Source organism: Rhinopithecus bieti, unplaced genomic scaffold (genome assembly GCF_001698545.2).
Source record: "Rhinopithecus bieti isolate Rb0 unplaced genomic scaffold, ASM169854v2 scaffold_20579, whole genome shotgun sequence".
Lineage (NCBI taxonomy): Eukaryota > Metazoa > Chordata > Mammalia > Primates > Cercopithecidae > Rhinopithecus > Rhinopithecus bieti.
In genome coordinates, this window is record NW_016810413.1 from 1043776 (window position 1) to 1063374 (window position 19599).

General features: G+C 42.5%; 2 protein-coding genes across 2 annotated transcripts in view; one reads left to right on the forward strand and one right to left on the reverse strand.

The window, feature by feature from the left end:
• Positions 1 to 8400, forward strand: part of NIT2 (nitrilase family member 2) — a 20160-nt gene extending 11760 nt beyond the window's left edge. The window contains exons 5-10 of the mRNA XM_017891882.1: positions 404 to 497; positions 1000 to 1074; positions 3152 to 3230; positions 5231 to 5329; positions 7569 to 7624; positions 7974 to 8400. Of these exons, the coding sequence (XP_017747371.1) occupies positions 404 to 497; positions 1000 to 1074; positions 3152 to 3230; positions 5231 to 5329; positions 7569 to 7624; positions 7974 to 8065 (495 nt within the window). The 3' untranslated portion in view covers positions 8066 to 8400. The remainder of the gene's footprint in view (positions 1 to 403; positions 498 to 999; positions 1075 to 3151; positions 3231 to 5230; positions 5330 to 7568; positions 7625 to 7973) is intronic.
• Positions 8401 to 15067: 6667 nt separating this feature from the next.
• Positions 15068 to 19599, reverse strand: part of TOMM70 (translocase of outer mitochondrial membrane 70) — a 39713-nt gene continuing 35181 nt past the window's right edge. The window contains exon 12 of the mRNA XM_017891892.1: positions 15068 to 17349. Within this exon, the coding sequence (XP_017747381.1) occupies positions 17196 to 17349 (154 nt within the window). The 3' untranslated portion in view covers positions 15068 to 17195. The remainder of the gene's footprint in view (positions 17350 to 19599) is intronic.

A 19599-nucleotide genomic window follows, 5' to 3' on the forward strand; every position in this document is an offset into this window, starting at 1 on the left:
GCCAGGATGGTCTCGATCTCCTGACCTCGTGATCCGCCCGTCTCGGCCTCCCAAAGTGCTGGGATTACAGGCTTGAGCCACCGCGCCCGGCCTAGCATTTATATTTTTAAAAAGCAACACATTAGTTACCTGCCATGAGAAACCTAGAGGTTGATTTGCATACCACATATAAAATAGGGGTTATAAAAGGTACAGCATCATTTTTCCAGTTCCCTGTGGTAGAATTCATTTTGATAAGGTGTCAGTCAGCTTGTGGGGTGGATTATGAGCAGTTTGGGGGTACTCTTTGCATAGTTGATCTTAGAGCACCTTCTATATCCGCCCAGGGAAAGATATTGTCATTACTGCCATTCCATTTTACATGCTGGAAAAGAGGTAATCAAATCCATTATTTGTGATGCAGATCCATCTGTTTGACATTGATGTTCCTGGAAAAATTACATTTCAAGAATCTGAAACGTTGAGTGCGGGTGATAGTTTCTCCACATTTGATACTCGTATGTACCAGATAAGTTTGCCTCTTTAGCAATCTCAGTAGAAGACAATCAGGTATTTATTTCTTTTTTGTCTCTCTCCAATGTCTTCACATAACCTAACTGAAAGACCATAAGTGAGAAAGGCAGAGAATTATCACAGATCTAGAAAGTTCGGGCTTATTTGAGAACTAAGGATTTGACACGATTTTGCCCTTTGATTTGACTGTAGCCTCCTGTTATGGCTTCCAGAGTATACCTATTAGGCCATGGTTGAGTACCTCCCATCTAGATAATAAGCATTCAGCTAGAATGCATTTCTCATCTTTACTCTGCTGATGTCAATGATGTCTTTATGAGATGAAGTCCAAGTAGGAATGAGCTCATACATGGTCTCTGTCCTCAGGTCCTGTGTTAATTTATCCCTGTCAGTGTTTTGTGATCATTAAGTCATGGAGAAGCTCCTCTGCCACACCATGCTGTAGGGAGTTAACTTTTCACATGTGCATTTTCTGTTTGGAAACAGCTTACTGCAGAGTGGGTCTGGGCATCTGCTACGACATGCGGTTTGCAGAGCTTGCACAAATCTACGCACAGAGAGGTGAGGCAGTGCAACAGCTGTGTTACGTGGATGCTTGGAGGCTTGGTTCTAGGCTGGTCTATGTGGGATCCTTCGTCAATAAAAGCTGGGAGAGGGCTCTTTAATCTCTCCATCACCAGCCCTTTCACCCCCATGAGGCTTCCCAGACTTTTGCTGCATGTGGATAACAGGGTTTTTCAGGGATTGTAATTAAACACATCATGTAAGGTAGGAGCTATGCTCATAAAGGTCTGGTCTACCCTTGAGTCCTTCTTGTTACTGTGTTTGGAGAGTCACTGGAAGCCCAGTAAAAATGAAGTGGATTTCACCACTCAGTACCCCTAGACACTGGGTAGAGTGGAAATGTAGTCTGTGATATTTTGGTCCAGACGAGGAGAAATGTGCCAGTATCTGGGAAGAGCCAGTTCAAAAGATGTGGGTTCTAGTTCCAACTCTTCCCTTTAATTGGCACAGTGCTTTGCTTAAATGATTTAACCTCTAGAGCAGTGTGGTTCTCAGTTTAGTCATAGGAATGATATGAGGATTAAGAAGAGAGAACCTATAAAGCCCCTCGTGTGGTACTCAACAAATATCAGCATCCGTATTACTAGACTGCTTGAAGCTACTTCCAATGAGACTGTCACTTAACCAAGTGAAATGGGTGGAAATGGTTTGACTGCCTGCTCAGAAGGTGGAGGTCATGGTCTCTGGGGTCAGTAGTCTGTTGAGCCATATATCAATAAGCATTAGGGCAACTACTCTGCCCCTAATTTCAGTTGAAAAGAATTACAAAAAGTGGTCATTGGCCATGTGGAGCTGACATATGGAGCTGAGAGAAATTTGTTTTTTTGTTTCTGTTTTGTTTTTGTTTTTTTTTTTGGAGACAGAGTTTAGCTCTTGTCGCCCAGGCTGGAGTACAATGGTGTGATCTCGACTCACTGCAACCTCCGCCTCCCAGGTGATGCACACGCCTGGCCATAATTTCGAGGCGAGACTGGTCTCAAACTCCTGACTTCAGGTGTATACCCGCCTCGGCCTCCCAGAGTGCTGGGATTACAGGCGTGAGCCACTGCACCTAGCCAGAGCTGAGAGAAATGTGAATGACAGTTCTCTACCTTATTTTTGTTTGTTTTGAGGCAGGGTCTCACTGTCACCCAGGCTAGAGTGCAGGCGTGATCCTGGCTCACTGAAGCCTTGGTCTCCTTGGCTGAAGTGATCCTCCCACCTCAGCCTCCCAAGTAGCTGGGACTCCAGGCACGTGCTACCATACCTGGCTAATTTTTAAATTTTTTGTAGAGATGGGGTCTCTCTATGTTGCCCAGGCTTTCTGTACTTTTTTTTAAGTGAAGTTCATGCTGGTGGGCTAGGGGAGGCCCCCAAACACCAGTGGGACCTTAACCCCAGCCATGTCCATGCTGTTGACACTATTGCAAGAAGGAATTCAAGGATGAGTCAGAAAATAGTGAAAGTATGGAGATTTACTGCAAAGTGAAAAGTATACACTCAAGAAAGGGAGTGTGTGTGTACTCAAGAGAGTCGTGCACAAGGAGGTTTGGGCCATCTACCTTTATGGGTTCCCCCCCCCTTTTTTTTTTTGAGACAGAGTCTCAATCTTTTGCCCAGGCTGGAGTGCAGTGGTGCGATCTTGGCGCGCTACAACTTCTGCTTCACAGATTCAAGCAATCTCCTGCCTCAACCTCCCCAGTAGCTGGGATTACAGGTGCTCGCCACCACGCCGGGCTAGTTTTTTGTATTTTTAGTAGAGTATTTCTAGTATTTTTGCTAGTCATATGAAACTGCTGCCTAGAATTTTCTGTTCTCTTGCAGCCATCCTGTATTATTTCTGTCTCAAGGTCACATGTGATTTTGGTCATCAATACCACTTTTCTTCTGTGTCCATATGTGTGTGACTTACATGTTTGTATTAAAGGAATTCAGAGCCATATCTTAATTGCTGCTGGTACTGTCTGACTTGGCTGACATCTTTTTGTGTTTGGGAAAGTTTGAGTTCAGTCCCTGCTGGCTAAGAACAGTGGGGAGGACTGGTGGTGCTGGGTGCTCACTGCATCCACTGTTCTTTGGCTTTTCTCTCCCCAAGGCTGCCAGCTGTTGGTATATCCAGGAGCTTTTAATCTGACCACTGGACCAGCCCACTGGGAGTTGCTTCAGCGAAGCCGGTAAGAAAGGAACCATATATTCAAGCCTCTCGGTATGTCCTCTTTGTAGAGATTTCCGGTTGGGTGGAGGTACCAGCCTTCCTGATGTGGATTCTGCCCCTGACTCAGGATGCCCTTGTATCCAAATGCAGTTGGAAAGGATGAAGCTCTAAGGAGGACTTCTACTGCTGCGCACTTTCTCCTCAGAAGCCACAGTACCAACCTCATGGATTTTAGAAACTACTTTTTTTTTTTTTTTTTAAGAGATGGGGTCTTACCGTTGCCCAGGCTGGAGTGCAGTTGTATAATCATAGCTCATTACAGCCTTGAAATCCTGGGCTCCAGAGATCCTCCTGCCTCAGCCTCCTGAGTAGCTGGGACTACAAGCATGTGCCACCATGCCTCGCTAATTTTTTATTTTTTGTAGAGATAGAGCCTCACTCTGTTGACCAAGCTGGTCTCAGTCTCCTGGCCTCAAGTGATCTTCCCGCCTCAGCCTCTCAAAGCGCTGGGATTACAGGCGTGAGCCCCAAGCCCCGCCGAAACTGTGGTTTTGGCATTTCAATATTCAGTGTGTTAGATGGGTAGTGATTTCATTTTTCTGTGATTAGATGTGGATTGTTCCGTCTTAAGTCAGTTCCAGCAACTTTTACAGAGACATTGAGACCCACGGAGCTTATGTCTTCAGAGCCCCAGAAGCCAGGGAAAAGGCAGGGATTAGTTTAGCTTGACCTAGGGAGAGATCTGTGGTCTGTACCCAGCTGATTCTGTGCCATTCAGATCAGGATGCTTATCCTACCCCCTCCTTCACACCGTCCTACTAGTCCTGACGGTACTGTGCCAAGAAACTCACTAGAAGCTCTTGTTCTTCTAACCTGTAACTCCAGGGCTTTGCACAAGCATCTTTGGCAGGTCACAGGTGCCTTTCCTTAGTCTTCTAAGGCTGAGAGGTGGTAAAGGGCAAATAGCATAGGTGGACGTCAGATGGAAGGGAAAATGAGTGTGACTGTGTGTGTGAGTGTGTCTGTCTGTAAAGTGCTCTACAGCCCATGAAATGCTGGTCAGAGATGATGGTTTTCTTTAGAATTTTTAAAAGTTGAAGTAATACAAAAAAGTGTACTAATTTTAAGCATATAGGTTGGTAAAGTTTTGTGTGTTCACCTGCCACCAAGATGAACATACAGAACATTTCCAGCCCCCGAGGATGCTTCCTTTTCTGCCCCTTTCTAGTCAATACTCCTCCCTCTGCCTAGAGGTAGCCGCTATTCTCACTTCTAGAGATGGTGGTAATTTTTAATGGAGAGGAAAGAGTTTAGCTGGTTGCATGGTGGAAGATGGGGGTAGGGGTATAAGATGCCATGAGTATTAATGAAGGTACAGTTTTGTCAAAAGAAAGAAAAGTTTCTGGGATACTGAGATGACCCAACATGGGTCCATGAAGTCTAGAGGGCTCCCGGGTGAGGTGGTTTGATGTACCTGGACTGCGAGCTGCCATTTTTGTTCTATTTGAGGTGGTGGGACTGCCACCATGGGCACGGAAGCACCATGCGGCCTGCAAGGTGTATTGCTTTCATGAGGCCACTCCCGTTTTCTCCGGCCACCTTGACTTGCTTTAACCAGAGAAGCTCTTCTCTTATGTTAGCTTACGGCGGGTGTCTCAGCAGTGGCACTGTTGACATTTAGGTGTGTAATTCTTTGGGGGCTATCCTGTGCACGGTAGGATGTTTGCAGCATCCCTGGTCTCTACCTACTCGATGTCAGTAGCATCTCCTTAGTCATGACAGTCAGGAAGATCTCCAGACATTGTCAAATTTGGTGGACAACATTGCTCCTTGTTGAGAACCACTGGCTTATGCAGTGAGGTAACTTTTTAAAGAGAAGGTTCCATGGCTCTGGCTTCCTTCTACGTCTGAGTTAGCCTGAACTGTCCTATTTTTTAAAAGAAGGATCTATCTACTTGGGTTAGAAAAATGTCAGATTTATAATGTATGATTTACCTCTTCCCTGTCTGTTGACTACAGGGCTGTTGATAATCAGGTGTATGTGGCCACAGCCTCTCCTGCCCGGGATGAGAAAGCCTCCTATGTTGCCTGGGGACACAGCACCGTGGTGAACCCTTGGTGAGTGAGGCTAAGTGAGAATAGGCTCAGTCGGAGCTTCAGAGGTGGCTTGTTGGCAGATGGGTTTTCCGGTTCCTGAGCAGCCAGGCGCCCACCTCTCACTGCCATTTCCCCACATATCCTGCCAGCGTTCTGTCTGTCTCTGTGAGAGGAGCTTCCACTTGAAAACCATGTGGAAAGAAATCACCCTGCTCTCATGATCAAGCACTTGGCCTTAGCCCTCTTCTGAGCTTCTGGTGACCTCCATTGTCAGTCATACTTGGATCCCATGGGGAAACAAGGCGGCAGTGGCAGGCAGGTTGTAGTAAGAGACTGACATTTTTGGTTAAAATTGAAGTTGGCTGGCTAGTCCCAGGGTAGGAATGAGTTCCAGGGTGAGGACTTTGCTCCCAGTATAATGACCAGAGGAACAGTAAGGATGGGTTCAGTAAGTGAAACTATGACCCTCTCCCCTGCAAAAGGGAGAAGCATTTTATTACTCAGTGGAGCCAGCACATAAGCCTGCCCAGACACAAGTACAGACATACGCTCATAGGCATTCCTTACGGTCTACATTTGTACAGTTTACATCACACTTTCACACACATGGTCTCAACTTGAACTCTCGGGAACTTGTTCTTATTAAGCCCAGTTTATAGATGGTAGAATTACAGAGATGAAGTGGCTAGAAATAGTGTTTGAATCCAGGACATCTGCCTTTAGAACTTGGATGTGTTCCACACCAGTTCTCTGTACGAAAGCACGCACACACACTGGTATGTACGTCTACGTTTCAGGATGAGTATACCAGTAACAAGACTGAGAAGAGTTAAATATTGCTGTGGGGTTTCTGAGGGCTTCTCTCTTCTGCCTTTATAGGTAGGGCTCAGCTCAGTGTGTGTGGTGGAGAGGCCTTGGAAGGTATGACTTGTGTGAGATTCCGGTTGGCCTCCTGCACATTAAGCTTGAGGAGGGACATTGAAGGACTTAAGTTGCCTTGAAAATTTTCTTGAACTTGCATCAAATTCCACTGTCCAGAGATCTTTGAAGGCCAGGGCAAATGGGGAAGAATCAGAAAATAATTCAGTTATGTATCATAAATGGTGGTGCTTGTAGCTCATTTGTGCCAAAAGTCTGTTTGTGGCTATCTGGTAAACAATCAGTTGTTATGTCAGATTATTTTGGAGAAGCTTCATTTCTCTAGATAAGGGTTTGAACCCTTGCTCTGGGCCAAGAGACTAAGCAGTGGAGCCAGTTTCTTTTTTGTTTTGTTTTTTTTTTTTTTTTTGAGATGGAGTTTCACTCTGTCGCCCAGGCTGGAGTGCAGTGGTGCGATCTCAGCTCACTGCTGCAACCTCTGCCTCCCGGGTTCGAGCCATTCTCCTGCCTCAGCCTCTGAGTAGCTGAGATTACAGGTGCACACCACCATGCCCAGCTAATTTTTGTGTTTTTAGTACTGATGGGGTCTCGCTTTGTTGGCCAGGCTGGTCTCAAACTCCTGACCTCAAGCGATCCACTCACCTTGGCCTCCCAAAGTGCTGAGATTATAGGCATGAGCCACCGCACCCTTCCTGGAGATAGTTTTACAGCTCAGCCTTACCCTGGATTTATGAAGGAGTGTGGCTGTTCCCTAGTGCAGGGCACCTGCCAGTGTGAGGTTACCCTCCATCCCCCACAACACTTCCACCCAGTCTTCAGAGGTTGAACTCTTTTCCCTTAAATCTGAAACTGAAGCCCATTAACACAGGGGTTCAGGCATCACAGCCACCAGGGCACAGACCCCAGCAGATCTGGGGCCCTGCCTAGGCCCAGCTTCATCACTCTCACGTAGGGTAGCAGCCCAGGCAGGTATGAAGACAGGTCTGGACTGCTCTTGTAAAGGGGTCCACTGAAATGCACTCATGAGGGCATGAGATGGAGCTTCCTGTTGGTTGTAGGTAGCTCTATTCCCAGATCTTTATAACCATCAGATAACCACCATCTTCTAGTGGTTTGCAATTTATGAAACATGATCCACAATTTTATCACTAAGCCCTCACAGAGCTTATTTCCACTTTATAGATTAGGAAATGGAGATTTAAAATACCTTGCCATAAGGTCACAGAGCTACCTAAATCTTAGGACAGAAATCTGTACCACTACCTTCTTGTTTTCAATCTCATACTTTTCCCTTTGGCCTGTGAGCTTGGGAGGAAAAAACAGACCTTGAATATCACCAAACATCAGTGAATCCACTCATTCTCTTCTGCATCTTTTTCAGGGGGGAGGTCCTAGCCAAAGCTGGCACAGAAGAAGCAATCGTGTATTCAGACGTAGGTAAGATTTTCCCAGATATGGTTTAGGTCTCTGATGTCCCCATTGTTCTGAGGCCAGACTCCATAGCTGAGAAGTCCCTGTCATTTGTAGGGGTTCCTTTATGCCCCTCCTCATTGATCTCTGAGGATATCCTAGGGTCTGGTTCTCTGGCCAAGCCCTGGGGAGTATATCAGCTTGAGTTTTCTTGGTTTGGTTTGAAACGATGCCAGGCCATCTGTGCACCTAGATAAGACCTATGTTACTAAGTTACTTACTAAGACTCTGGTGGTTTATACAGTGTAGGGAAGAAATCACCTCGGTTAGTGAGGGGTTGCAAATTATTAATAGTGTACTTTCCTGTTTTTTGCAGACCTGAAGAAGCTGGCTGAAATACGCCAGCAAATCCCCGTTTTTAGACAGAAGCGATCAGACCTCTATGCTGTGGAGATGAAAAAGCCCTAAAGTTTATGTTTCTAATGTGTCACAGAACAGGAAGATACGATTCTACAACATAATCAACTCCCTATTAAATTCTTTCATGAAGTTTTTTTTTTTTTTTGTAAATTCAGCCTTGTCCTTCCTAGGTTCTCTATTGAGATGAGAAAGCCTCATTATGCTGACATTTTCCACACCACATTAAATCGTTAAAAAGGATGCAGCCTGGAACCAGAGAGCAGAAAGCTGGGCTGGTTCTGAAGCTTCTTCCATACTTAAGTTGCCTCCAAGCAGTTTGTGAAAGTACCAGATCTTGGTATCCTGGTGATTGAGTCACCTAATATAAATATATTTGTGTCATGAACCTCTTATCCCATTGCTGGAGTTGGAATCTCCATCATCTAGAAAACGTGGTCTGGTGCTATTCTTTTCCAAGCCAGTACCTTGAAGTTCCATTTTTGGTTCATGAGTAGTTATAGGACGCAAGGTGATACATCTTTGGTGTTTGCCAGAGAAGTTCGCAGCCCCACGCCTCTTACCAGCCTGTGGGCTCTTCAAATTTAAAAAGGAGCTGCTCATTCAACCCCAGGCCCTCCTGGTCTTGCAGGAAGGACTGGGTCAACAAAGAGCCCCATGGGAGAATGGCAGTGGTGCCATTAGTGAAGGCAATTTAGTATGAATCTCTGCAAAAGATTTTTTTGATAGCGTTGAGTGTCTGAAAGTTCCATTATTTTTCTTTTTCCCCAGTAACACTTTCTAGCTCCACAGATAAACAATCACTGAACCTAGTAGTTCTTAGACAGTTTGGTTTGAGAATCCTTTTGTGGTTAAAAATTAGGGACTGAGCCAAGCGCAGTAGCATGCACCTGTAGTCCTATTTACATTGGAGGCTGAGGCAGGAGGATCCCTTGAGTCCACAAGTTTGAGGTCAGCCAGAGACTCTCTCTCTCTCTCTCTATATATATATGGAAATATATATATATATACTTCTGGAAAACAACACTGTGTACTAAGAACAAGAGAAAGACAAATGACTTTTTTAAATTAAGTTTTTAATTTACAATTGATGCATAATTTTACTTTAAGAAAATAAGTGTGCAGTTTGGTAAACTTTGACATATACAGCTGTAAACCACTCCAATCAAGATAACATATTTACCACACCCAAAAGTCTCCATGTGCTCTATTATAATCCCTCTGGCTAGTCCTCTGTCAATCACTGATAAATTTTATTACTATAGATTAGCTTGCATTTTCTAAAATTATATAAAAGTGAAATCATGCCATTTGTGCTTTTTCTCTGTCTTCTCTCAAAATTACTTCTTTCACTCAAAATTACATACTCTGTATGTCTTCTTTCACTCAAAATTACTTTCACTCAAAATTACTTCTTTCATTTTTAGACAGAAGCAATCAGACCTCAAAATTACTTGGAGATTCATCTGGTGTGTGCATTAGTAATTCATAATTCATTCCTTTTTTATTGCTGAGTACTATACGATTTGTTTATCCATTTACCTGCTGTTGGAGATCTGGGCTATTTCCAGATTTTGGCTGTTGCAAAAAAGCAACCTCACAGATCCTTTTAAAGGATGTCAGGTGCTTTCAGGTAACCCTAGACTATAGTGCCACTGCTCTCTATCCTAGCAGGCACACCGAAATAGTTAAACCTTGCAATAGTGTGAAATCATTTTCTTTCAAAAAAAAGTATTTCCTTCTTTTTATATATTTTACTCTAGTCTCATGACAAATTATTTTCTTTTTTAAATAGTCTTACTGTAAAGCCCACATCTGTATAAAAAAATGAAAGATCTGGTTGATGTGCTGTGTGGAACCTAGGAACCCTCTCTTGGATTCTCTCTTACTCCCCAAAAAACTTCCTTTCCTCCAAAGAGCTGCTCAGAAGTTTGAAAGCCGGTGGACGAGCCTTCCTCACTGTCTTGATGCTACAGAAGCAAAGGCGCTTTACAGAGACGTAGCATTCCTGTAACAGGTAAGGCAGGGGATGCTAAAACTCGAGACAGAGTCACGATGTCGCCCAGGCTGGAGTGCAGTGGCGCGATCTCGGTTCACTGCAACCTCTGCCTCCTGGGTTCAAGCAATTCTCAGGCCTCAGCCTCCTGAGTAGCTGAGACTACAGGCATGTGCCTGTAATTTTTTACAAAATGCCTGGCTAATTTTTGTGTTTTTAGTAGAGATGGGGTTTCACCATGTTGGCCAGTGTGGTCTTGAACTCCTGACCTCAAGTGATCCACCTGCCTTAGCCTCCCAAAATGCTAGGATTACAGGCGTGAGCCACTGCGCCCGGCCTAATTTTTGTATTTTTAGTAGAAATGGGGTTTCACCATGTTGGCCAGTCTGATCTCGAACTTCTGGCCTCAAGTTTTTCACCAGCTTCGGCCTCCCAAAGTGTTGGGATTACAGGCGTGAGCCACGGCACCCAGCCTCTTGTTTTTATGTATTTCATTAAATGAATTGTCCTTTTGGTGGCGTATCAGGTGATCTTGCCTTCTGGTACTCTTGAAAAATACGAAAAGAAACAAATGAAGTAGGCATCTCCTATAATTAGTATGTAGCATTTTATTCTTAGAAAATGTGTGGTAACCTGGCCCTGGATTTTACCTTTTTGCAAAGTGATATCTGAATAAAATGAACACTAGATTCCCACTTGGAGTGGAAGAACATTGCAACTAAGTTTTAACTGCCACACCCCTGTACTCTCTGACTTTCTAATGAATTAGACGATGTTTTATTTTTGTTTTTGCATAACACTTTGAAGTCTGCTATCACAAGCTGTGAACCAATATCTCTTGCAGTTTAGGTAAAAGGCAACACATTTAATGAATTCACATTTAAGTGAATTCCTCACAGGGATGATGACCTCTGCTGAAATAGGTCAGGATGTGCAGTTTGTGGTGACAGTTCTACTTGACTTTGACCTAGCTGTTTGAAGCTGAGAGCTCATAGATAATGAGTGTTGCATTGGTTGCAAATGAATAAATAAATAACATTATGGGGTTTTACATGACCAAGGAGTAGATTGTGACATCGACTGGACTCCTTCCGGATACCAAAAGTTAGGTCTGTGCAAAGTATACCAAGTGAAAAAAAGTTTCGACAAGAGTTTAGGTTTCACCATAAATGTTCTGCTCTATTGGCACTGGTTCTAAGTCTGTTGTGCTACTTTTCAGGCACTGCTGTTTAAGTTTTGGTGGTGCGTGGGTACAGTGAAGCCAGGAGGGATAGAAAGGGAAATGACGCGTGTGCTCCAGACTAAATAGGGGCTCTTCCTTATGCCTCCTAACCACCTGTGTGTGACAGTTTCACACTTCCTATCAAATTACCTTCATTCATTTCTACTTGTGAATGAAGTTTGGAGACTAAGAAAAAGCCAGCTGTTGGAAGAGAAAGCACTTTAGGATAAAATGGTCTTGTTAAAATCACCAATGAGTAAGTTCAGCCCCTGATGTACAAATAACCAAAACACATACCTACAAAGATAGCGCTTCTTGTTCAATGATTTACTTCACAGTTGATTCATAATCGAATGAACAAGAATCTGCAAGAATAGAACAGGGTGGGCAGGGTTCAGGAATTCCAAATGTCGTCCTAGCTCTTCCTGAAGCATATTGAATCCTCCAAGTATATCTCGTTGTGCTAACTAGGCTTTAAGTCTTTTGTCTGTAGATTCATTCTCACAATTTCTCCCTCAGAACAAAGAGCGTGCCATCCTCTAAACTACTCTCTGATTTTTTTCACCCAATGTCTTAGTTTCTTTCAGTTGCTTTTCAGACCCTCGCAGCGATTCTGCCCTCATCTTTCCAGTGACACTCTCGGGGCAGATTACTAAAGACCAATGTGTAGACCGACCACGTGGCCTCTCAAACTCAACACCGTGGATGTGACGTTGTTCATACTGCCTCTCTGACCACTTAATATTGTCCCTTAGATGTCAAAGGTCCTTATATTAATAGTTTTATTTTTAGCTCTTTTACGTTTTACATTTTGTCCTGAGTCATCTCAGCTACATGCATGGTCTTAAATATACGCTGATTAATTCTCATTCACGTAGCTCTCCTGCTGGCTCTACCCCACTCGTTTAAGAACAACTTCACTTTGCTGGACTCCACCTTGAGTGTCTCATTTTCAGCTCACGCTCATGCTGTGCTCACGCTCATGCTGTGCTCACGCTCATGCTGTGCCTTTACTTAGATTTGTTGTGGTGGTTGTTTCCCCACAATCTGGAAAGCTCCTTACCTAAGTCCTATTTATTCCTTAAAGCTTAGCACAATTTATTACTCTTGTTTCCATGGCACATTGTACTTCTGTTTTAGAGACTACCTTCCTTTGAAGCATATGGCAAGTTCATTTACTATCCAGCCCACCACAACTCAGTTTTTGAGCTCCTCTGTGTTCATCTTTTTATGGCTAACCCTCACCGTCATGAGTGCTTAGTAAATGTTGAGTTGGGATGAATTTATTCCTACAGGTTGCACTTGTTCTCTCACCAAGTTTTCTGGCCAAATAATTCTGGAATGATTTCCTTACCTTAAGGGAGTCTGATCTGGGAAGAGCCTGGGACGTGATGTAACTTCATAGGCTGTCGAGTCGAATATTCATTTACTTAGATCTTAGCTCCGTTAGAAAGCAGTGTTGATTCAGAGGCCGGGCACGGTGGCTCATGCCTGTGATCCCAGCACTTTGGGAGGCCAAGACGGGCAGATCACTTAAGGTCAGGAGTTTGAGACCAGCCTGGCCAACATGGCAAAACCCCATCTCTACTAAAAATACAAAAATTAGCCAGGTGTGGTAGCGCGTGCTTGTAATCCCAGCTACTCGGGAGGGCAAGGCAGGCGGAGGTTACAGTGAGCCAAGATCACACCACTGTACTCCAGCCTGGCCAACAGAGTTAAACAAACTGTCTCTCCAAACAAAAAAAGCAGTGTTGATTTAGAGCTACGGTCACCTGATGCTCAGGCCAGTAGTATTTCTCCCTGCACCATGCTCTTGTCCACGGCAGACACTGTAATGCTCTACACTAGTGAAAAACTAAGCTTGAGATGCATAAAAGAACACGTAGAGATGGGGAGTCAGTTCTCCATACATTTGGTGAGTAGAGGCATTGGTGTTTTGTTCCAAACTGTCCAATCGAGCATGTTCGTATAATGACCGCTTTGGAAGATGGAGACTGTCTTCCTCTGGAGCATAGGACAGGTTTGTTTACTATCCAATACAATAAAAAGTGTTTCCCTCTGATGCAAAACTCAGGTCAGTTTGCTTGTGGCCTCATTAGATTTGGGCTGTGGCGCAAACCCACTGCATGTGCAGTATCCACCTAGATCGCCCCGTGTCGCTCCCATGGGATCTGGGGCTCAAGCTCATGTTGCATGCTATGTTCTAAATAATTAAGTCTATTGTCTGACCCAGGAGTCATTCTACTTTAGCATACTCAAAGGAATTCCTTTATACCATTTATCTGCTTGTACACAATAGCCAAAGGAATATTCCTTTCTATGGCTGATGTAATAAACTATCACAAATTTAGTGGCTGAAAAAGTTATTCTCTTACACTTTTGGAGTCCAAATTCATGGGGCCAAAATGAAGGTGTTGGTAGAGCTGTGCTCTGCTCTAGGGCAGGATCCGTTTCTTGCCTTTTCCAGTTTCTGGTAGTTGCCAACATTATTTGGCTTGTGGCCACATCACTCTAGGCTCTGCCTCTGTGGCAACACTGCCACTTCCTCTTCTGTCTGAAACTTTCCTCTTATGTAGACATTTGTGACTGCATTTTAAGGTCACCAGATCATGCAAGATAATCTCCCCTTCTCAAGACCCTTCATCACATCTGCAAAGCCCATTTTTTGCCAACTAAAGTAACATTCACATGTTGCAGGGATAAGGATGTGGCTATCTTTTGGGGAATCATTACTCATCTGATCAGCATGGTAAAGCTTGCAAGTAAATTAAAATTTTGTCACTGTTCACAAATCAATTTAGCAGAAGATGGGAATAGAACTAATTATAACCCGTATCCCCACAACAACTCCTAAGTTATTTCCTTATAAATACAAATCCCATATCGGACAGTCTTGGGTAATTATTATTCTGTACTCATAAGTTTCCTGGTTTGGTTAGATTATATTGTCCCTCTGTTTATAGTCTTACGATAACGATTAGTTGACTTCTACAGGTCCAAACTATTTAAACTGCAATTTGAGTTCCCAGGGGGCAGAAAGTTCTGTTTGAATTGTTTTACAGCCAAAGTTGCTTTTTATTGTTTTGGGATGTATTCTCTACTTATACCACAATTTTCAAGGATGATTATTTCAGGTATGCTTTCTGAGAGACTCCATGTGGTTGACAACTATGATCAATCCCGCTGGTGAAACCACATTCGAAATAAACTTATCCGCAGGGTCCATGTCTGATTGGCAACCTTCCAGGCTGCTGTGCATGTATGGGTAAGGTAGAGGCAAAGAATGAAGTAAGTTGGCTCTACCAGCTCTCTGTGGAGCCTTGTTTCACAGTAGGAGGGGTGGATGCTCTCGAGAAACTCCACCATTCATACCAACAAACTTATTTTGCTTCATATACTAACATTTCCAGATATTCCTATTTTCAAAGTTATTTTGAGTTGACAAGAGATTCACTGTGAATTTACCCAATAGCATAATAAATGAATAAACTACCTTTCTTTTTTTTTTTTTTTTGAGACAGAGTCTCACTCTGTCACCCAGGCTGGAGTGCAGTGGCGCGATCTCGGCTCACTGCAACCTCTGCCTCCCAGGTTCAAGCGATTCTTCTGCCTCAGCCTCCTGAGTAGCTGGGACCACAGGCGCCCTCCATCACACCCGGCTATTTTTTGCTTTTTTAGTAGAGATGGGATTTCACTATGTTAGTCAGGATGGTCTTGATCTCCTGACCTTGTGATCTGCCCACCTCAGCCTGCCAAAGTGCTGGGATTACAGGCGTGAGCCACTGTGCCCAGCCTAAACTACCTACCTTTCTATTTAAAGAATAGATAGAAGAGCTTGAATGTAATATTTATTTGGTGAATTTACATGTGAGGTCATTTACAAAAGAAAGATACAGACAGATGCAGCTTTCAGTGCAGTTTCAAATATTTTCACAATAGGCAATAGTCCATGAAAATTTGGAACGACAGTATAGAATGGCACATGCTTCAGTTTCCTTTGTGTTTCTCCACCCAACCCCAAGGTGGAAGAAGGGAGAAGAGTAGAAGAAAATGTCAGTGTTAATGTAAATATAGCCATGCAAATAAAAACTTTTTTAAAGTCAGAGATCATTCAGAGATGTAGAACATTTCTGTATTCGGGGCCTATCAGAAGGTGCATAATTTAAAAACAAAATGCAGAGGTCTCAAACTTTCCATCATCCAAATCATCTTGAATTATATTAACTGCACCAACTAATTAGTGGTCTCCCCAATATTTTCCAAAGATTGACTTTGAAAGGGAGTCATTTCTAATAGTTTCTTTAAAAGATAGCATTTGTAGACAAATCTTTTTGGTTTCAACAGAATTAAGCACCCTTAAGGGGTGTAAAAATGCTCCTTTACTCCCAACAGTGTAAACCATAATTGTAATTCGTTCTTAAATAAACCTCTCCCCATCCTGAGTATTTCAAAACAAAAGACTGCTGAAGAACACAACCCTTCCCTCACCAGAACAATCTAGCATATAAGCACAAGGATGTTCTATAAAAGTGGAAATTCGAAATAAATCTTAAAGTGATTTCTAAGTAAGGGGGCGGAGTAAAGATAAAACACTGCTGTCAGTATCCCTAGTGAAGACCTGGACCTGGGTGGGTGGTTAGTCCTTAGAGATCAAGGTTAGCTCACTACAAAAAAAGCACTCTACATGTCCTCAGCATCTTCAAAAATAAGTGGCTCAAAATTCCTTAAGCACATGTAGCCATAGTTAAAGCACTAAACTTGTTATTTCAGGAAATACTATGCTCTGGCTCCAAGTCTTACATCCTTTTTGACCCTTTAGCCACATTTTCTTCACTAGAAATTTTAAGCTATTTCAATACTCCCATATATCACACTTACTCTACCTTTATTTGGGTTATACATACAAGCAATCTGCACTTTGATTTTTAAAAAGTTCTAAAATTTTTTAAAGACATGGGGTCTCACTATATTGCCCAGGGTGGAGTGCAGTGGCTATTCGCAGGTGCAATCATCATGGCACATTACAGCCTCGAGCTTCTGGTCTCAAGCCTCTTGCCTCAGCCTCCCAAGTAGCTGAGACTATAAATAGTATATACAGTGCCACTGTACCCTCTATCCTACACTTTTAAAAGCACATCATTAAATAGTACTAATTATTATAGAAAATAGTTACAGACAATTATAAACACACTTGTTTCATCTTACCTCTTTGTCTGGTCCACTCCCATCCCATTGACTGGTCCATCAATACTCAGTCTTCCAGCACATATATCAATCAGAATATTTTGCATCTGCATAATTTACTGTACGAAAATCTGCTGTTGTGGACTTTAAGAAGAATGTACATTATCCATTAGAGTGGAAAGGGGCCAAGAGGATTAATAAGTGCCACCAAGTTTCTAAAGCTCTGCAGAATCAGAGGCATTGTGCATGCTGACAATGGTTTAAAGGGTCTCTCAATTTTACTTTAATCCCCCATTGAACCTGTTTCTTTCAAAAAATCAACTGAAAGCGGTTAACTGAATATAAATCTATTTTACAGCATTTACTATGTTAATTTAAAAATCAACATGCTGTAAAATACTTACATTATTCACACATATATATAAAGACGAAATCATCCAGAACATAATCAACTCCCAACCCCCATTAAAAAAAAAAATCAACAAATCAGTTTTTATTTGCATGGCCAATTATCACTTGTACTCTTTGCAACTTTATTTAAATATCCCTTTAACATGTTCTAATCTTTTGTTGCACAGGGAATAAAAGCTGCAAGACTGCAAACTTCCTTCAACAGCCACACCCACAACACCTAGACATGAAACAGATGTAACAAGTAACAACACCACAAACAGAAATACTAATTTCCACCATTCAACACAGTTCATGACAGTGTCTTTAGGGTTCAGTTGAAGAGGGGTAAACTTTTAAAAAGAGGGTCAGTCTGCTTTCCCCCTATTTTATAATGTTGGTGGTTTTAATCCGTATTTCTTTGCAACTTCTGTCTGGGCATGGGCGGCATCGCAAAGTGAATACAGATGGGCCATCTCCATTTCCGATTTGGCCAGGTTAATAGCTTTGTTGAACATGTCAATGGCTTTCTCCATGTTTCCTCTAAAAGAACAAAATTTTTAAGTCTCAGATTCAACAAGCACTTCACAATATTCAATGAAGGTTGTAAGTGATGCTACATGAAGTCTGACCACTAAGTTTCTACTATGATTCTGGTAAAATGCTTCTTTTATAATAAATAAGAGTACCTACCACATTGAAAGCACTCAATGAATGTTAACTACTATTACAAATATTATGTGCTTACATTATATCTCTTGTATTCTGTGTTTACTGATAAGAACAGTGAGACTACGGAAATTAATTGGCTTATCTAAAAATCACAATTCCGTCTGGTTCCTAAATTCTGCATGTTTCTACTGTTATAACATGAGAGTCCTTTGGAAAGCAGTAACATAATCTTGGGACACTAATGACATGCAAGGGCCTCACCTTCACAGACTGATGTGGGCTCCCCTCTTTCCGCTTCATCTCTTACCAGCACGTCCCCAACCCCATGCACCTCTACTCTTCAGGCAGTCTATGTGAGTTCCCTGATGTACTGCACACTCATACCTACATACAATATTCAGATTTACTGCCTCTGCCTGATTCTGGTCAAATCCACAGCTATCTAAGAACCGTTTTAAGTAACTAGTATTAGCTACATATATATGCGATCCCACAAAGAATATTAAGTCCCTACTATATATATATATATATATATACACACACACACATATACACCTACCTGCATATATAGTTTAACTGGCATACATGTTAGTAAGGTACATTTTACTGGCATATGTGCCAGTTAGACTCCATGTGCATATGCCAGTAAGAGGTACCACTAGGGTGAGTATATTTAATCCCCTATTACAATATATGGCAACATGATAGACTTATTTTTAAAAAAACTTTTTCGAGAGTTCATGTTCTGGCATTAGGCCAAGAGCAAGCAAATCTGCAAAATCCTAGGATAATCTGCAATTTCATTTATTCAAATCCACTTATTTAATTGTAAGGTAAGGTTCAGAATGGATTTTTTAAAAGTTCAATTAACATGTGAACAAAATTCCATCAAACCCTAAATCAGAGGTCTTTAATTAACCCAGGATCTATGAAAGCCTTAAATTAAAAGCAAAGTGTTTTTGTGTGCATTATTCTAAGAAGAATCCACAGCGTTACTCAAAAAAGATTAAGAACTACCACCCTATACTATTCTAGTACAAGAATATTTTATTCACATTAACAAATTAGCAATTAAGAAACAATTTAGGCTGGGTGTGGTGGCTCACACCTGTAATCTCAGCACTTCAGGAGGCTGAGATGGGCAAATCACTTGAGGCCAAGAGTTTGAGACCAGCCTGGCCAACATGGCAAAACCCCATCTCTGCTAAAAATACAAAAAGTTAGCTGGGCATGGTGGTGCATTCCTGTAGTCCCAGCTACTTGGGTGGCTGAGGCACAAGAATTGCTTGAACCCGGGAGGCAGAGGTTGCAGAGTCAAGATTGCACCACTGTACTCCAGTCCGGGCTGGAGACTCTATCTCACAAAAAGGAGGAAAAAAAAAAAAACTTAGTATTTACATGCCACTGTGGATACAGAATGGTTCAAAAGAAACACAATTTTTTTTTTTTACCAGCCTATATATATTCTGCCTACTGTAGAGCAGGGAGAGGACTACAGGAGGGGCTGAATGATAGGGAATTAAGAAAACTCATGCTGCTTCCTGACAAGTGATAGTGTCAAGATCAGTGACTTTGGCATCAGTGATATCAGAGCTCAAACCCTGTCTTCTCTATTGGCTTACTGTGCAACCTTGTAAACCTAAGCAGTCTGGGCATCAGTTAAACTAGGGATCACATAATCTCCACCTTTATTAAAGATGGGGGTGAAGATGAATTGAAAGAGTACTTAGAAAACATCTAAATTTCAGTACTTGGCCTAGAGTAGGAAACTCAAATGAATGGCAATGCCAATATTAAGATGGTACACAGTAAATCCCATATATAAAATAGTTGTCACCTTTTAATGGTGGATCTTAAGAGCAATTCTGGATAAACATTTACACTAAATAAGAGGTTAAGGACAGAGCTGCAAAGATTCTTTTTTTTTTTTTTGTTTTTTTGAGATGGAGTCTTGCTCTGTCGCCCAGGCTGGAGTGCACTGGCCAGATCTCAGCTCACTGCAAGCTCCGCCTCCCGGGATCACGCCATTCTCCAGCCTCAGCCTCCCGAGTAGCTGGGACTACAGGCGCCCGCCACCTCGCCCGGCTAGTTTTTTGTATTTTTTTTTAGTAGAGACGGGGT